The following is a 15,946-nucleotide window of genomic DNA, read 5'->3' as shown; positions in this document are numbered from 1 at the left end:
AGGATAGCCTCCAAAACAATACAGAGAAACCCTGTCTGGAAAAACAAAACAACAACAACAACAAAAAAAAACCCGCCTCCTGCAAGGCGGTGGTGGTGCATGCCTTTAATCCCAGCACTTGGGAGGCAGAGGCAGGCAGATCTCTTCGAGTTCGGGACCAGCCTGGTCTACAAGAGCAAGTTCCAGGACAACCTCCAAGCCACAGAGAAACCCTATCTGGAAAAACCAAAAAAAAAAAAAAAAAAAAAAAAGAAAAAGAAAAAAAACTGCCCCCTATTGCTACCCACCTTTCTATTATCTTTGTTTGTGCTTGCTTGCCTGCTTGGTTTGGAACAGGGCCTCACTGTGCAGCCCTGACTGGCCTCAGACTCAGAGTGGTCCTCTTGCCTCAACTCTTTAAGTGTAGAAATTACAGTTGTATGTCACCCTGCCAGGCTGTCTGTACATCTGACCAGACGTGATGCCTGACATAAGTGGAGTAAGCGCATCTGGGTCTTTGTAGCAGCTGTGCTGAGTACCAATGCCTTCAAGCTCGTCAGCGCTGCAGCATGCGCCAACATTTCCTCCTTCCTGAGGCAGAGCCACATTCATTCTGTGGGTCAATTACACGATGTGCTTGTGTTCATCCATCACTGGGTGCCTTGACTTCTCTTTTTTCCCACTTTGTGGGAAAATGCCGCTAGAAACATGGGTGCCCTCTGCTTCAGTTGTCTGATGTATATTTCTAGAAAAAGAATTACTGGCTAGTGGGTAACTGATCTTTCTTTCTTTTTGAAACACAATTTTTGGTTGTTTTCCATTCCTACCAACAAAGCTCAAAAGTTTCCATTTATTTCTTCATTTGTCACCTGACACTTGGTACTCTTGTGGACAGCTACCCTAATGAATGTAAAGCTATGTCAAAATGATTTCTATTCAAATTGGTTTCTATTCCCTATTAAATAATGAAACTGATCATCTCATGTGCTTATTAGCCATCTGTATATCTTCTTTGAAAAAAATAATCTATCGAAGGTCTTTGTTTCTCATTTAAATTTTTGTTTGGACGTTTATATATTTATCATTATTATATATATATGATGTGCATATGAATTCAGGTGAATAAGTCTCCCCATATATGTGTGGAGGTAGTCTGAGTATTCTGTACATCTACCATGGGTTCTGGAGATACATCAGGTCATCAGACTTGGACAGCAACTACTTTTACCCACTGAGCCATCTTGCTGGTGTGTGTGTGTGTGTGTGTGTGTGTGTGTGTGTGTGTGTGTGTGTGTGTGTGAAAACTTGAACACAGCTCTCTTGTAAAGTCATTGCTTCCATTTCCCCACCCCAAACTCCAGTGGCATTTTTGGAAAAGAGCTGCCACTTTGACCCTTCCTACTGAGAGGCAAAAGATCACATGTTCATTGTCTACTAACATGGAGTCTGGCTTGCACTGGACATTTGATAATGTTCTTGCTCTCTTATTTCAGCTCTTCTTTGGGTGTTTAGTATAACATTCTTTTATTTTCGGAGCTCAGTTTTCTGAGATCTGATGGGGGCACCATCTTCCCTCTGATACTGCTTATTGTGCCACAGTTTTTTTATTTGTTAATTGATGGCCCTGTGTCCTTAATCCCATTTCTACTTCACAGATTGATTGTTTCCCATTGGCCAGGGCTATGTATACAATAGGCACACTTTTTTATTCATTTTGGCATCTTTAACATCACTATATTCACACATGACACTTCAGGACTATTAGATTTAAACAAACAACATCGATCCAAACCGGGCATGGTGGCCACACCTGTAATTCCAGCACTAGAAGTAGAGGCGGGGGATCAACAATCCAGGGTTATACTCTGCTACATGGTGAGTCTGAGACCAGCCTGCTGGGAAACATGAGGCTGTGTCTCTATAAGAAAGGAAGAAGAGGTGGGCAGGAGAAAAGGAAGGAGCTGAGGCCCCGGCCTGCAAAAGGATCAAGTAACACACAGGATTGTAAACTACACCCTTCCCTACTTTCTGCTGTGCTGTGGGCTTTCAATCCAATGTGAGCCTTTTTACTGAGCTGCAGGTCATTTTGAAAACAAGTAGGCTGGAGAAAATGTAAAGCAGCCCTATTTCCCTCGTTTGCCCCAGGAGCTCAGCTCAGCTCAGGGCAAAATGGCTTCTTTCTTACGCGCTTTCACCTCTGGGTCGGGTGGGTCACTGCTGCCTTGCACCCTGTTCCTCCCTCAGCAGCCTGGGGCTGGCCAGGGCTTCAGGGACCAGGAGCCCTTTCCGTGCCAGGCTCCACTTCACCGCGTTGGCCTTAGCAGTGTGGCCTGCTCGTTGTACCATACGCATCCACGTGGCTCAGATACTGCTAGACTATTAAATGGGAAGACATGGCACGCCTGAGCTGGTCTATATCACCGCATCTTAAATGCACACATTCAGGCAAAAGTTGCTAAATGGAAACTGGTTGGGATGCACTCTGGTGGCCTCACACTATGTGCTCACCTCTAGCTTAGTCTTTGGCTCCGTACTCTGAGCGCAGCAGTCATTCCATCCGAGAGGGTTAGATCTGAAGATGCCCTTCTATGCTCGTGCTAAGGAAGGACATGGCTTTCTTCCTATGCCATTTTAGATTAGCTTTTTTCACCCCCCAGACAGTGTCTCACTCTGCAGCCTGGCTTGAATTTATGGTAATTCTCCTGCCTCAGCCTCTCAAGTGTTAGACCTCTAGTTATGAGCCTTCTGCCGTGGCTTTTATTCTCCTTTGCCTTCCCATTGCTGTGATAAAACGACATGCCCAAAATCAACTTAGGGGAGGATAGGGTTTATTTCAGCTTACGCTCCCACCTCCCAGGAAGCCAGAGTAGGTTCTCAAGGCAAAACACTAGAGGCAGGAACTGAAGAAGAGACTGTGGAGGAACACTGCTTACTGGCTTGCTCCCCATGGCTTCCTCAAGCTGCTTTGTGGTACAAATCAGGACCATCTGCCCAATGGTGGCACTGCTCACAGTGGACTGGGTCCCCCCAATATCAATCTTCAATGAAGAAAACACCCCCCACGCACACACTTGCCTACGGACCAATCTGATGGAGGCGATTCCTCAGCTGAGGTTCTCCCTTCCCAGATGACTCTAGCTCTTGTCAAGTTGACAGAACACTAACCAACACTGCTTTTAAGCTATTTTCACTCCTGGCAAGACTCCATACACGGTTGTTTAAGTGCACTCCTCATGACCAGGAACATTTCATTACAGCAAACCTCAGAATAACAAACAGCCCGTGGTGTTCAGTGCTCCTGAAGACCTTTGTGAATTAGCTAATTCCCTAAAACATTTTTTGACATTGTAAATATGCTTAGCATGGTGACCCCAAACAGTTCAGATTTGACATCTGGGAAACTGTATGGTCTGTGCAAACTGGACATGCATAGGAGCGCATAAGGTGTGTTAGGTGTGTGTCATTCCAGTCCACAGAATCACAGTAGGCACTACTACACACAGTAGGCACTGCTACACACAGAAGCCAAGTCTTCTACAGCCTGTCATTTTGCATTTTCTTCACAGGTGCTGTCAAAAAATAAGAATATCAATCAGTCACAAATGTGCCCTCAAAAATCGATAGCTTCATATTTGAGTGCATTGCATTAATTATATCTCATTTTAACATGGCCTTGTCTTTAATCACTGGTGACATTTGTCAAATGCCATATGCCCATGCACTTTCTGGGTCCTACTTGGTTTCAGGAATAGATGGGGACTTTAGTACAAGGTTTTATATTTTGTCCTAAATTTTTTCACTTGCAAGGATCTGAAGTCACATTAGTTATGTTGGATAATGCATTTTGGGCATGCATTTTCATATAAATTATGGGGTGTTTTTGCCTTTCGGCTCTCTCAGCATAGGAAAGGGAAAGCTCTAGCATGTGGAAATATGACTGATGTTGTGTTCGTGTGTGGGTTGGAAATAATAAGGATTATAAATGACTCACTAGGTATAGAAAATAAGGGGAGAAGACTTATTGAGGAACAGTAAAGAGCTTGCTCTCTTTATGCACAGCCGAGAGAAGGCACAATGAAAGATATATTGCTATTCGCCTTCCTTTTATTTCTAAGGGAGTTTTTATTAACCCCTTTTTATCAATCAAAATAAATTGATTGCCAGAGAATGCAATATTTCCTGACTGTTTGAAATTATAAAACAAAATCAAAGACATGCAAAGCCACATTCCACATCTCAGGTAACTAAGAAATGAACCTTTCCTGAAGAGACTGCTAAACACTGTTAAAGATTACAAGCATCTCAGAAAACAGAACATTTCATTTAAGGCTAAGGCTAGGCCTCAAGATTCTCTGAGACTCCCACCTCTCCCAGCTGTACTGGTGACCAAGTATGCCAGACATTGTTAGTTAATATTTATATCCCATCGTAAAAGGACATATTTCTGTAGGATAAATACAGTTATGCCCAATAATAACGGCTCTGGATAAGGAATGACGATATAATAACTCAATTCTCAAGGAGCGAAAACTGGGTGACGAGGGATACATCTGTGACTCACTACCCAACAGGGGGTCTGGTCATTTGTAGTATCACTCTGGTGCAGTGATTTACAGTGTAGAGAAATCAGAAAATAAAGATTTCCATCGAGTTGGTGAAATTTCTTTTGGTCTCCACTAGTCTAGGAAGATGGTCAGAGAAATTGGGACAAAGAAATAAAACTAGGGGACTGGAGAGATGGCTCGATGTTAAGAACCTGTACTGTGCTGGACAATGGTGGCACACACCTTTAATCCCAGTACTTGGGAGGCAGAGGCAGGTGGAGCTCAGTGAGTTTGAGGCCAGCCTGGTCTACAAATCGAGTTCCAGGACAGTCAGGACTGGCAACTGGCTGTAACTCCGGCTCCAGGGAATCTGATGTCTCTGGCTTCTGAGGCCACTACACTCATGTGCACATACCCCACATATACACATAATTAATTAAAAAAACTAGGCTGGAGAGTTGGCTCAGTGGCTAAGAGCACTGACTGCTCTTCGGGAGGATCTAGTTTTGATCCCCAGCACTCCCATGGAGGCTCACAATCCTCTGCATCTCCAATCCGAGAAAAGCTGACTATCTTCTGAGGGTACCAGGCAGGCAGCTGGTGCACAGGCAACACATGCAAGAAAAACACCCATACATAAAAACACAAAGCCATACTTACTATTCAACTTATAGAAACTTATAGGGTTGGAAGTATAGCTTAGTGGTAGAGTACTTGCCTTTGCATGTAAAAGGCCCTGGTTTTAAATCCCAGCATTATATAAAAAATTAGAACAAGCTGGGTGGTAGTGGTGCACACCTTTAATCTCAGCACTCTGGAGGCAGAGAGGCAGGCAGATCTCTGAGTTCAAGGCCAGCCTGGTCTACAAAGCTACACAGAAAAACCCTGTCTTGAAAAAAAGTAAAACAAAACAAAATTGTCTTAGAAGATGGGGCCAGCTGTGACTCTGGTGTGGAAGAAAAAAAATTGAGTAGCAGATACTGGAAGCCCCTCAAGGCAGCAGGACAGCTCTGGGCCTCTTGCTATTCACTGCTAGGGCAAATGCTGCATTCTCAAAGCAGATGGACGAGATGAGCAGAGGAACAGCCACTGTCCTGGCCCTGTATAGACACAGTGGAGGGCCGGGCATGGCTCTTTCCCTCAGCCTCATGAAGGAAAAGACCACCCATCTAGGGGCACTACCCATCTGTCTCAAAGCCTAGAAAGGTAACTATTGGTAATAGTGACAGCCTGTGTTTGAGTGAAACATTTCTTGAGCTAAACAAAAACCTATATATATAGTTTTAATTTATAATGAATATTGTCTCCCACTCAAGTTTACCTCAGAGCTCTCTCTGAGTGTGTAGCTTAGGAAATAAGCACCTTCATCTTGAGAATGTGAGAATATTACATAGCAGTTCATTTATTTAGACATACTCCAGGGCTATTAGAGACTGCACATTCCTAAAATTCCCATCTCCTTCCTTCTTCTCTTGCGGGGCTTTATGGGGTTCCCCCATTTTTTGTTTCTTAGGCTAGCTTCAAACTCACTATGCGATGGGGGTTGGCCTTTAACTCCTGCCTCTTCCTTTTGAGTGGGATTTTAAGGGTTTAATGAGCCTTTTCTGATCATTTAAAAGGAAAATGATTTGTATTTTTATGTGTTTGAGTACAGGCAGTTATAAGTGGAGGTGTAAGAGCTGGGAAGTGAATGCAGGTCTCTTAAAAGAGCCACAGGAGTTCCTCACCACCCATACATCTTTTCAGCCCTTATCCATTTTGAATTTTTTCCAGAAAGGGCCTCATGTTACCTTGCCTGGCCTCAAACTGCTGATCCTTGAGCCTCCACCTGACAGCTGGGATCACAGGCCTGGGCTATCTTACCTGGTACTTGTTTTTTTTGTTTTTTGTTTTTGTTTTGGGGTGTGTGTGTGTGTGTGTGTGTGTGTGTGTGTGTGTGTGTGTGTGTGTGTGTTCTGGAAGAAGGAACTTCGTCAGTAGTGTTTTTCCAGAACAAAACCACAGAAAACATCCTGGCTGTTTAAATCCAGGGTGGGGCTCCAGTCTGGAGAGCTTCCCATGGGAATGTTTTGGTGATGAAGCATGTCCAAATGACTCCCAGGTCATCTGATGGGATGCTTGCCCAGGTCATCTGATGACAATGCCTCCCTGAGCTTCCACACTTCAGTCAATGCTGTCCTGTTGCAGAGGCCATGGAGTTGCATGAGGAGGGCTAAGGATCATACATTCCTGTGCACTCGGCCCACCATACTCCTCAGGAACTCAGAATGAATGGGAGTTTGGATGACAATGATTAAAAGTAGCAAATTATCAGTATTCCTTGATCCTGGTGGCACAAGTCTGAAATGCTAAGTACCTAGAAGGCAGAGGTAGGAGGATTGAGTGTTCAGTGCCATCCTGGACAACTAGGTAAGACCCATCTCTCAGGGTAAGGTGGCTAGATTTGTAGCTCAGTGATGGAGTGTTTGCCTAGGATTCCAAAGCCCCAAATTCCAGCCCTAGGATTGAAAAAAAAGTCATTGTTTCTCTTCTTGTACCCAAAATGTCTCCTGTGTATTAGGGAGGAAGTCCTTGTGGGTATAGTGGATTTTTGAGGAATGTGGCAGTGATGACTGAGGTCATGGACTTAATTCAATCTCAGTGGATCTGATTTCTAGGCTAGGGAAGTGTCTGCTATATAGAGAACCATGTAGCATGATGGCAAGTGTGTGTGTGTGTGTGTGTATGTGTGTGTGTGTGTGTGTGTGTGTGTGTGTGTGTATTCAAGCACTCCTGGGCTTCTCTGGCTACTCCAGAGATCACTCTGGGAGATGGCATCTCTGAGCCCACACACCAAGTGAGAGTTCTGGACAGAGAGCCTGTGTGCTAAGGTAGCTGGATAGGACCCTATGTCTGGATGTGAACTCTGAGCCTTCTAGCCTGAGTTTGGCTGGCTAGAGATTTTTAGCCTTGTAAGGAATTACTTCTAGCTCCACAGGCTGTGTTAGTTTGTGTTTTGCTGTTATGATAAATACCTGAGTGGAAAAAAAATCCAAGCAGGAAAGATTTCTTTTGGTTCGTGGTTTCACAGGTTGAACTTTGTGGTCCACTGGGGTCATCACTGTGAGGCCTGTCATTGCTGTGAGATCTGTGGGGAGGGAGTGTATCATGGCAAAAAAGGACCAGGAATAAGGTATGTCTTTCCAGAGCATGTCCCCACTAAACATTGCCCCTTCTAGGCTCTACCTCTCAATAATGCACCATATTTGAAATCTATGAAGGAATTATTCCAAACAATTCCCAAAGCCCATGAATAGGCAACCAAACAAGTGTTCAAGAACTTAGCTTTTGGAAAACTCCTGACTCAAGCCATAATACAAGCTATTGCCTGTCACACAGGCAGATGTACCTGTGTCTTTAGTTTCATAGATATGAAACAAGCTTATAGTTAGCACACACCTTTGATTCCAGAATTTGGGAGACAGTGGCAGGCAGACCTCTTTGAATTTGCAGTCAGCCTAGTCTGCATAGTGAGTTCCAAGACAGTCAGGGCTATATAGTGAGATTCTGTTTAAAAAAAGAAACAAACAAAACTTTCAAAGAAGAACAGAACATTAACTCTCAAAAGACTCAGAGAATACACTATGCACTGTTTATATGTTAAACCTTTTGACTCAGAAAAGACAGGATCCACAGCTGCATATAAACACTTGGTGATTCTGCATGCTCAGGCCAATACATCGTCCAGAACCAGGTGTGTTATATTATTTATGACTTATTGAAGCTTGACTGAGGATTTAGAAAAGCAAAGTCAGCCTCAAGCTATAGAGATCAGGCAGTGGTGATACACACCTTTAATCCCAGCAGCTAGGAGGTGATTGAACACACCTTTAATCCTAAAACACAGGATTAGGAGTTCTAGACCACCCAGAGATACAAGAGATTGAATCAGTCTAAAAGAGTAACAGAACTCACACCTTTAATTCCAGGATTAGGGAGGTATAGAAGACAGGAACAAATTCAGTATGGGGCATTTATTCTCCAGCCACACTGAGGAGAGGCAGCAGTCTGCGACTTGGCGAAGAGCTCATGTGTGGATCAGCCCTTTCAGCCTGAGCTAGAGGTGAGAGCTAGTGGCCGGCTGCTTTGTTTCCCTGGTCTTCAGGTTGTCTCTGGGTCTTTTATTTTTCATGTTACACATGTGTCTGGCATGGTCCCTTGGACATGGACCCCTGGAAGGCATTTATGTGTGTGGAAATGTGTGTGTCAGTGATTGTGCAAAGAGTTCTTCCTTTTCATACACACCCCTCCCATCCCTGTGCTGGCAATGTTTTCAAATGCACAGTCCAGATCTGGTGACATTTATAAAATCTCAAGTACCTAGCTGGTTGTAATGAGAAGGGCCAGCGAAAGCAGGGTATACAGCAAGAATCAACAGAGCCCTGGAGCACTTTGTGTTAATTCTTCCTGGACTCTCTTAGCTGATTTAGAGAATCCATTCAAAAAAAGGCATTCTCCAGTCTGAAGAGAAGGCTGCTATCACCTGCAGCTTGGAAACTGTCTCTACCCCACCCAGCTCCTCCTGGCCTGGGTAGTGAGAGGAGATGCGGATTCAGGCTGGGGATGAAAGGACTGTACACACATTAAAAACAAGTTTCAAATGGTTTTAACTGAAGAATTTGTGGACACTGAAGCAGCTGAGTTAAGACTGCTGAGCTGCATTCTTACTGATGGATTCTTTCTGAGCTGGCCTTTTGGGGCCTGATCATTCAGCCCTCACCGTAACAGCCCCAGCGTTCAACCCACACTCCGGGTGGAGGATACTTCTGCTCATCCAACCCTTCGTAGGGGAAACTAGATTATGTGGAGCCGTCAGACAGCACTCGCTCCTGAAAAGAAATGGAACACATTTTATTGGCACAGCCAAGATGAAGTATGTCTTGAAATCTGTTTTACAAATAAACTCGCTCATAAATTGTCCATTCGCTGCTGCTCAGAAGCCTTTTTGTTTGTTTGTTTGTTTGCGTTTGAGGAGCTGTCAGAGGTCCCTAATAAACACTGAGTCTTATTTAGTTTACTGGATATGTAATTCTTCTTTTCTTTGGAAATAATTATTTTTCAAGCAAGTGCAGCAGAAATATAACCAATAAACATCTAGCTATGACAGCATAAACAACCTTTATAGCAAGCCTATACATCGAGCGCTCCAATAAAAGCACCTCTGCTAAGAAGGGACTGAGGAAATTGGCTGTCTTGTCCCTAGATGGAGCTCCTCCTCCTGAGGGTCCAGAGGATGCGCACAGCCACTTTCCACTTCTGTGCTACAGAAATGGCTATCAGAGTGGCAGGCAAACAGTCTGACTGCCACAGTGGCCATGGATTAAGGAGGAGGAGTCTGGCCTCGTGGTTGGACCAGTGTTTGGTGAAAACTGCCTCCCAAGGTCCACTGTGGGGTAAAATTCCCTACAGGACTTTCTGGAGGGACCTTGGGAGGACCACAGCCCTTGGGCACCCTCATTGCTAGTTCAGGCCAACTGTCACACAAGGGGTGGTGGCTGTACCTGTGCATGAACAAGGATGGCCTCTTTAGGAGACTCCGGCCTCAGGATTCTGCTCAGGGCAGGGTCAACCTGGTCCTCACCTTTCCAAGACTGTGAGAGGGAGGCTTGTTCGGGGCTCTTTCCAGCTAAGATCACAGGCTGCTCTGGCTGTGCCCAAACTGTGTGAGCAGTGTGGGGGATGGGGAGCGGGGGCCAAGTGGGCTCCACACTCCTCCTGGGGAGCTGCAAGTTGCCAGTCCTCAGCAGACTTGCAGGGCTCACTGGGGCTCATTTATGCTTTTATGGTAGCTCAGAAGATGTTATCGCAGCTTGAGAACTGAAATTAAAATATGTATCCTTCAGGTGCAAATCCTGTCCTAACAGCTTTACCGCTGCTCTGCGGGGGTCTCCATTAATCTCTCACCAGTGAAATTCCTAAGGAAATTAATTCCCTCCAGTTGGGGTTATTCTCAACTGGTCTTTGGGGGCAGAGTAATTGGAATTTAAGAGTCTCTCTTAAAAGAAGGGAAACCTCGGCCATTTTACTTGAGTGGCAGCCCTTTTCAGTGCTTTCCCCTCTTCCAGCTCCCTCCAACATCTCTTTCTGTCTCTCCCTTCTCTTAGTAGGGTTTGCAGATTTCTACCCGTGGGAGGGAACAGGATTTTCAGGCTTCATTTCTGCTGGCCAGGTATGGTCCTCTGCAGAATGGCTTGCTTGTGACCTCACAGTCCTGGCCCTGTGCATGCTGAGTAAGTTTGGCCATAGGAATGCATGACAAATCATTACAAGCCTGTGGTTAAAATATTACCCTGGCTGTTTTGGAGGAGTAAATATATCAGCTGTTCTTGTCCAGCCCAGAAAAATATGCCCCCACCCCCACAAGTTTACAGCACAGTTGAGGGCTGTGAGGTAGCTCAGCCAGGAAAAAAACAGGAGGACCTTTGCTCCATGCCCAGAACCCACTTGAAAAAAGCTGGCTTGTAATCCCAATGCCAGGGATCAGGATGGGGAGACACACATCTAGATCCCTGGAGCTCATTGACCTGCCAGCATAGCCTACTTGGAGAGTTGCAGGTCATTGAGACTTTGTCTCAAGAAACAAGGTGGACAGCTCCTGAGGGACTACATACAAGGTTGTCCCCTGGCCTCTACATGACTGTGCACACTGGCACATATCCCATAGTTGACTTGCAGACTTGCGATGGGGTTTCTTGGCTGCCCCTCATTGAAGTTTTCTCCCTCCCAGGCCATGACTTCGGCTCCCTGCCAGAATCCCAGGTCCCGTTCCTATGCCCCAGAAGTACTTCATGGTGCCCCAGGGGCAGCATCATTGTAGTGTCTTTAGAAGTTTTAGACGCAGCTGCTGTGTTGGGAAGGGGCATACCCAACAACCCAGGATATTATCTCACCAGAGGGCATTGGAGGTCTCAGGTGGGAATCCCAGTTCTTAAAAAGGCAGCAGATATTAGTGAGTGATGTTTATACATCAGGTCAGGCGAAGTCAGTGCCCAGAGTGACCCTACAGGGATGTGGGTTCAAATAAGCCTCAATCTCTTGCTTTCCTTTTTTTTTTTTTTTTTTTTTTTTTTGCTTTTGATTTGGAGCATTCACCTGCTTAGAGGAAAGTCAAGTGTCTTTGTTAAAGTTACTATTGTACTATTGCTGTGATAAAACACCTGGACCAAAAAAAACAAAGCAACTTGGGGGGAGAACTGGTTTATTTACTTTACAGTTAGACATCACTTTTCATCACTGGAAGAGTCAGGTCAGGAACTCAAGCAGGCAGGAACCTGGAGGCAGGAGCTGATGCAGAGGCCATGGAGGAGTGCTTACTGGCTTGCTCATCATGGTTTGCTCAGCCTGCTTTCTTACAGAACCCAGGACCCTTAATCCTGGGATGGCACCATCTATTGGGCTGTACCCTTCCCATCAATCACTAATTAAGAAAATGACTTACAGGTTTGTCTGCAGCTCAGTCTTTTGGAGGCATTTTCCTAGTTGAGCTTTCCCTTCTCACAAATGCTTTTAGCATGTGCCAAGTTGATATAACACTAGCCAGCACACTAAGTGTGGGGTGTTCTGAACAAGCCCAAGCCAGTGAATCTAGAAATGGCCAGCGTTTGCCTAAGGTTGTCAGGAGGAAAGTGATGACTTCCCAGAGCAGTGAGATGAGGAGAGCTTGCAGTGGTTAAAAGGGGGATCCTGGCATTGTCCTCACTGCTGTGTCGGGGCAGCTTCTTTAGTAATAAATGGGAGAGGAGCAGTGATAGTTTATACTGTCAGTTTGGGGATCCTGAGAAACATGTACCCCATGTAACTGCTTTGGGAGGCAGAAAACATGGATCCATACACAACTGTAACTTGGGTTCACTGGTTTCCCAAGATGCAGCTTGGCCCATCTCAAGCTTAGATACTGAAGTCAGCATTTTCTAGGCATGAAGACACTTGCTGCCCCCTAGGTTTATCAATATTAGCAGTGGTAACTGCAGAAAGGGCAGCTGGAGAGTTCTCCAGGTCATTTCCTGCTCTTTATCCCAAAGTGGTGAGCTCTGTCTGTAGCTGGTATATGCCATCCATGATCAGCAAATTCCACTTAGAGGGAAAATCAGAATTTGTAAAACTGCTATATGAGAGGTGGGGTGACTTCTAAACAAAAACAAACAAACAAACAAACAAAAAAGAACTCTATAACACATCTCCTCCCTGAGTTATGATTTTACTAACTTCATGTGACAGAGGCAGTGTGTGCTCTTTGAAGACAAGCAGAAGCAGGCATGATGATACAGTGGTTCTCAACCTTCCTAATGCGATGACTCTTTAATAACAGTTTCCCATGTTGTGATGACCTCTACTCGTAAAATTATGTTCTTGCTACTTCATAACTGTAATTTTTCTACCGTTGTAGATCTTATTACCCGATACGAAGGGTATATGATATTCGACTCCAAAGGGGTCACGACCCACAGGCGAAGAACCACTGGATAGATGATGAAGGGCCTCCTGTTAGCACCCTAGCTCTCATTCTTTGCTAGCATGCTGTCACACTTCGGAAGACTTTTGGGAGACTCTTTCCCATGCCATGTTCAGCTTTAGAGTTATATACTTAAAAGTAGCAATCACAGCAGGCATCTTGTCTTTATTTTATTTTATTTTTTTATTAAGGCTCTCTGGAACTTACTATGTAGTCCAAACTCACCTCAAACTCTTGAACCTCCTGCCTTAGCCTCCAGAGAGCTGGGATTGTCACCCCTCCTTCTATCCTGTTTCTGCAACATGGTTTTCTCCTTTCCATGTATTTTACCTCCCAAGAGTTCTCTAAGGTCTCTGTTTTCAGTCAACTAACCTTTCGTTTAAAAATGTATATTCATACGCATTTACTAGGAAAACGAAAATGCTGGGTCTGGGGGCACACATGTGGGATCCCAGTCCTTCTGAGGTAGAGGCAGGAGGATCATGTGATAGCAGCATAGCAAACATTGGCTACACAGCAAACTGGAGGCCATCCTGGGCTACTTGAGAGCATATTTCAGTGATGATAGAATAAATTTATGATCAACTAGATCGGGTGGCACATAAAAATAATCCCAACATTTGGGAGGCAGAAGCAAGAGGATCATGAGTTCAAGGCCAGCGTTGGCTACACAGTGAGCTCTAGGCCATCATGGGCTATGTGAGAACTTGCTTCAGAATAAATACGGGGTGGGGGGGCAGGATACAGAGATACTGTGTGTACTGTCTCCCAGTGGTAAAACCTTGTAACCCTGTTATACAATATCATAACCAGGATGCTAATGTCTGTGTGTGGCAAGCTGTCTTTCTGAGGTTTCTGTGGCTTTCTTGATACTCGAGACAGGGTTTCTTTGTGTAGCCTCCCCTGTCCTGGAACTCGCTCTGTACACCAGGCCGGTTTCAAACTCACAGAGAGCTGCCTGCCTCTGTCTCCTGAGTGCTGGGATTGAAGGTGTGGGCCACCACCATGCTGTTTATGTTTATTTCTTTATAGTCTTAGGTTTGGATTTCTACTACCCCAGCAAAGAAGCAAAACAGTTTGTCCCATTGAATTTGGTGTCTTGTGACTTACATTTTCAGTAGTTGTATTTCTCAAGGTAGGGCATGTATATGACATGGCTCCTAGGGCTGTTTGTAATCATGGAAGCAGGGCTGCCAATAGAGAACAGGAATGAGTCACCATAAGGAACTCTTCTGTTTAATTTAAAATGACGAGTAAGTAAAGGTAAAAAGAGGTAACTTTAATTTCCAATATATCCAAAATAAAATATTATTTCATATATGTAATCTGCTACTGTTACTCAGGCTGACCTAGAACTCACTGTGTAGCTCAGGCTGGACTCAAACTTATGGCTTCTTCCTGGGTTATCATGGGAAAAGGTCTGGAGAAGATCCCAGAGAGTCACTGCTCAGGAAAGGGAGGAGATTTTGTAAGGGCAGCCTGGGAAGGCTTCAAGTAAGAGAGGCATGGATGCTGGGCCAGGGTGGGAAGGTGCAGGAACTCTGAAAAGGAGCCTAATGGTACTTAGAGGCTAGGATCCTGCAGGCCTTGCTGTGTCTAGGCTGCACTGGGTAACAGGTGTCACAGGACTGTACCCAAGGGTTGATACTGGGGTTCAGAGAGCACCTCCAAAGGTTTTCGAGATTCCTCCAGGACTGAGGTACAAGGGCTATCAGGGTTGTGCTTCAGACACTTCTGCCTCTTATTCTACTTCCCAGTGCATCTTCATGCAGTTTTACCTGAAATTTCAGGTTGCAAATGTTCTAATCTAACTTCACTGGGATTTAACAATACACACACTTGTACCCCTTGCTATCGTAGATTTATGAGCTCCAGGGAAGGTTCTGATCAAAACCAGCCAGGGACCAAGACATCGAGATAGTTAGCACACAAACACAAAGCAGGGAGGCCCCACTAGCCCTACTCAATCATGGCCAGTGCCTCCGGGCTTCCCCGTTCTCCCGGCCAGAGGGCGGGCGGAACAGTGCCGGAGGGTGTGACATAGAGCATCAGGGGTGTGCCCTGGCCGCAGGGGGCGTGGCTTCCCTGCGCAGCCTCCTCGCGCGTCCGTCCCGCCCTATCGAGTCTCCGGCGCTCGACTGCTGGCGTCTGGCGGCGGCAGCATGGCGGCGGGGGCAGTAGAAGCAGCTGAGGCGGCCGCGGCAGTGGCGGAGGTTGGCTCGGCTCGGCAATTTGAGGAGCTACTGCGCCTCAAAGCCAAGTACGCGGGGCGGCGAGAGGGCCGGGGGACCGGCGGGCGGCGGTCCGGGGCCTCTGGGCCCGGGGGCGGCCCGCTAGTGCGGCACGTCCTGAGCTGAGCTCGCGGCCCAACGGCGGCCTTCCCTGGCCGGGCCTCGGCGGGACCCGTTCCGGGCAGGCGAGGGCAGCGCAGCGCGGCGGCCCCCGTGTGCGGTGGACCTGTCTCCCGGAGACCCGCATGTGGCGCCTCCTGAAGGACAGGCCCAGCTAGCGCCTGGGGCTTTCCTGAATCGCCAGCTGGCCTAGGGAGGGTCTGCTGCGTCCGGGTGCACGTGCATCTCGCCTTTGGGCAAGACTTCCTGAGACCAGTCCCCAGGATGCATAGGAAACGCGTACCTCGGAGAAGGCGTGCACGTGCCTCCCCCCCTCCCAGTGATGCTGGCCAGCCTTGGGCTGCAGTGTAGTGTGTTTGTTGGGGGAGGTTACAGACGACTGCTTGGGATCCCCCCAACCTTTCCTCAGCCACTTACCAGCCAGTTACCTCGGGACAGGTTTCCTAACCACACCCTCAGCTTCCTCCTGGGTGAATGCGCGGGTGTCCCCAGGGTTGTGATGGTTCTGTTAAAGTGCTGCAGTGGTTGGCGTACCGGAAGCTTGTCTCCACTAATGTGGGGCCTTCCGTATCTTCCCAGCC

The 15,946-nt window shown here is 46.3% G+C and overlaps 1 protein-coding gene and 2 long non-coding RNA genes across 3 annotated transcripts in view; 1 reads left to right on the top strand and 2 right to left on the bottom strand.

Annotated features, from left to right (window-relative positions):
* Positions 1-1,613: 1,613 nt before the first annotated feature.
* Positions 1,614-8,070, bottom strand: LOC110341775. Its single transcript, XR_002383770.2, has 3 exons — positions 7,962-8,070; positions 7,538-7,650; positions 1,614-3,548 (listed from the first exon to the last, which is right to left on the bottom strand). It is a non-coding gene; the product is annotated as an uncharacterized LOC110341775 (long non-coding RNA).
* Positions 8,071-9,150: 1,080 nt separating this feature from the next.
* LOC110341188 lies at positions 9,151-15,888 on the bottom strand. Its single transcript, XR_002383051.2, has 3 exons — positions 15,783-15,888; positions 14,125-14,204; positions 9,151-9,391 (listed from the first exon to the last, which is right to left on the bottom strand). It is a non-coding gene; the product is annotated as an uncharacterized LOC110341188 (long non-coding RNA).
* Glrx3 (glutaredoxin 3) overlaps positions 15,123-15,946 on the top strand; it is a 30,396-nt gene continuing 29,572 nt past the window's right edge. The window contains exon 1 of the mRNA XM_005064265.4: positions 15,123-15,274. Coding sequence (XP_005064322.1) covers positions 15,177-15,274 — 98 coding nt within the window. The 5' untranslated portion in view covers positions 15,123-15,176. The remainder of the gene's footprint in view (positions 15,275-15,946) is intronic.

The sequence above is a fragment of the Mesocricetus auratus genome, unplaced genomic scaffold (genome assembly GCF_017639785.1).
Source record: "Mesocricetus auratus isolate SY011 unplaced genomic scaffold, BCM_Maur_2.0 Super-Scaffold_4256, whole genome shotgun sequence".
NCBI classification, from domain to species: Eukaryota; Metazoa; Chordata; class Mammalia; order Rodentia; family Cricetidae; genus Mesocricetus; species Mesocricetus auratus.
The sequence above is the reverse complement of the archived record's forward strand: the minus strand, read 5'-3'. Positions and strand labels throughout refer to the sequence as shown.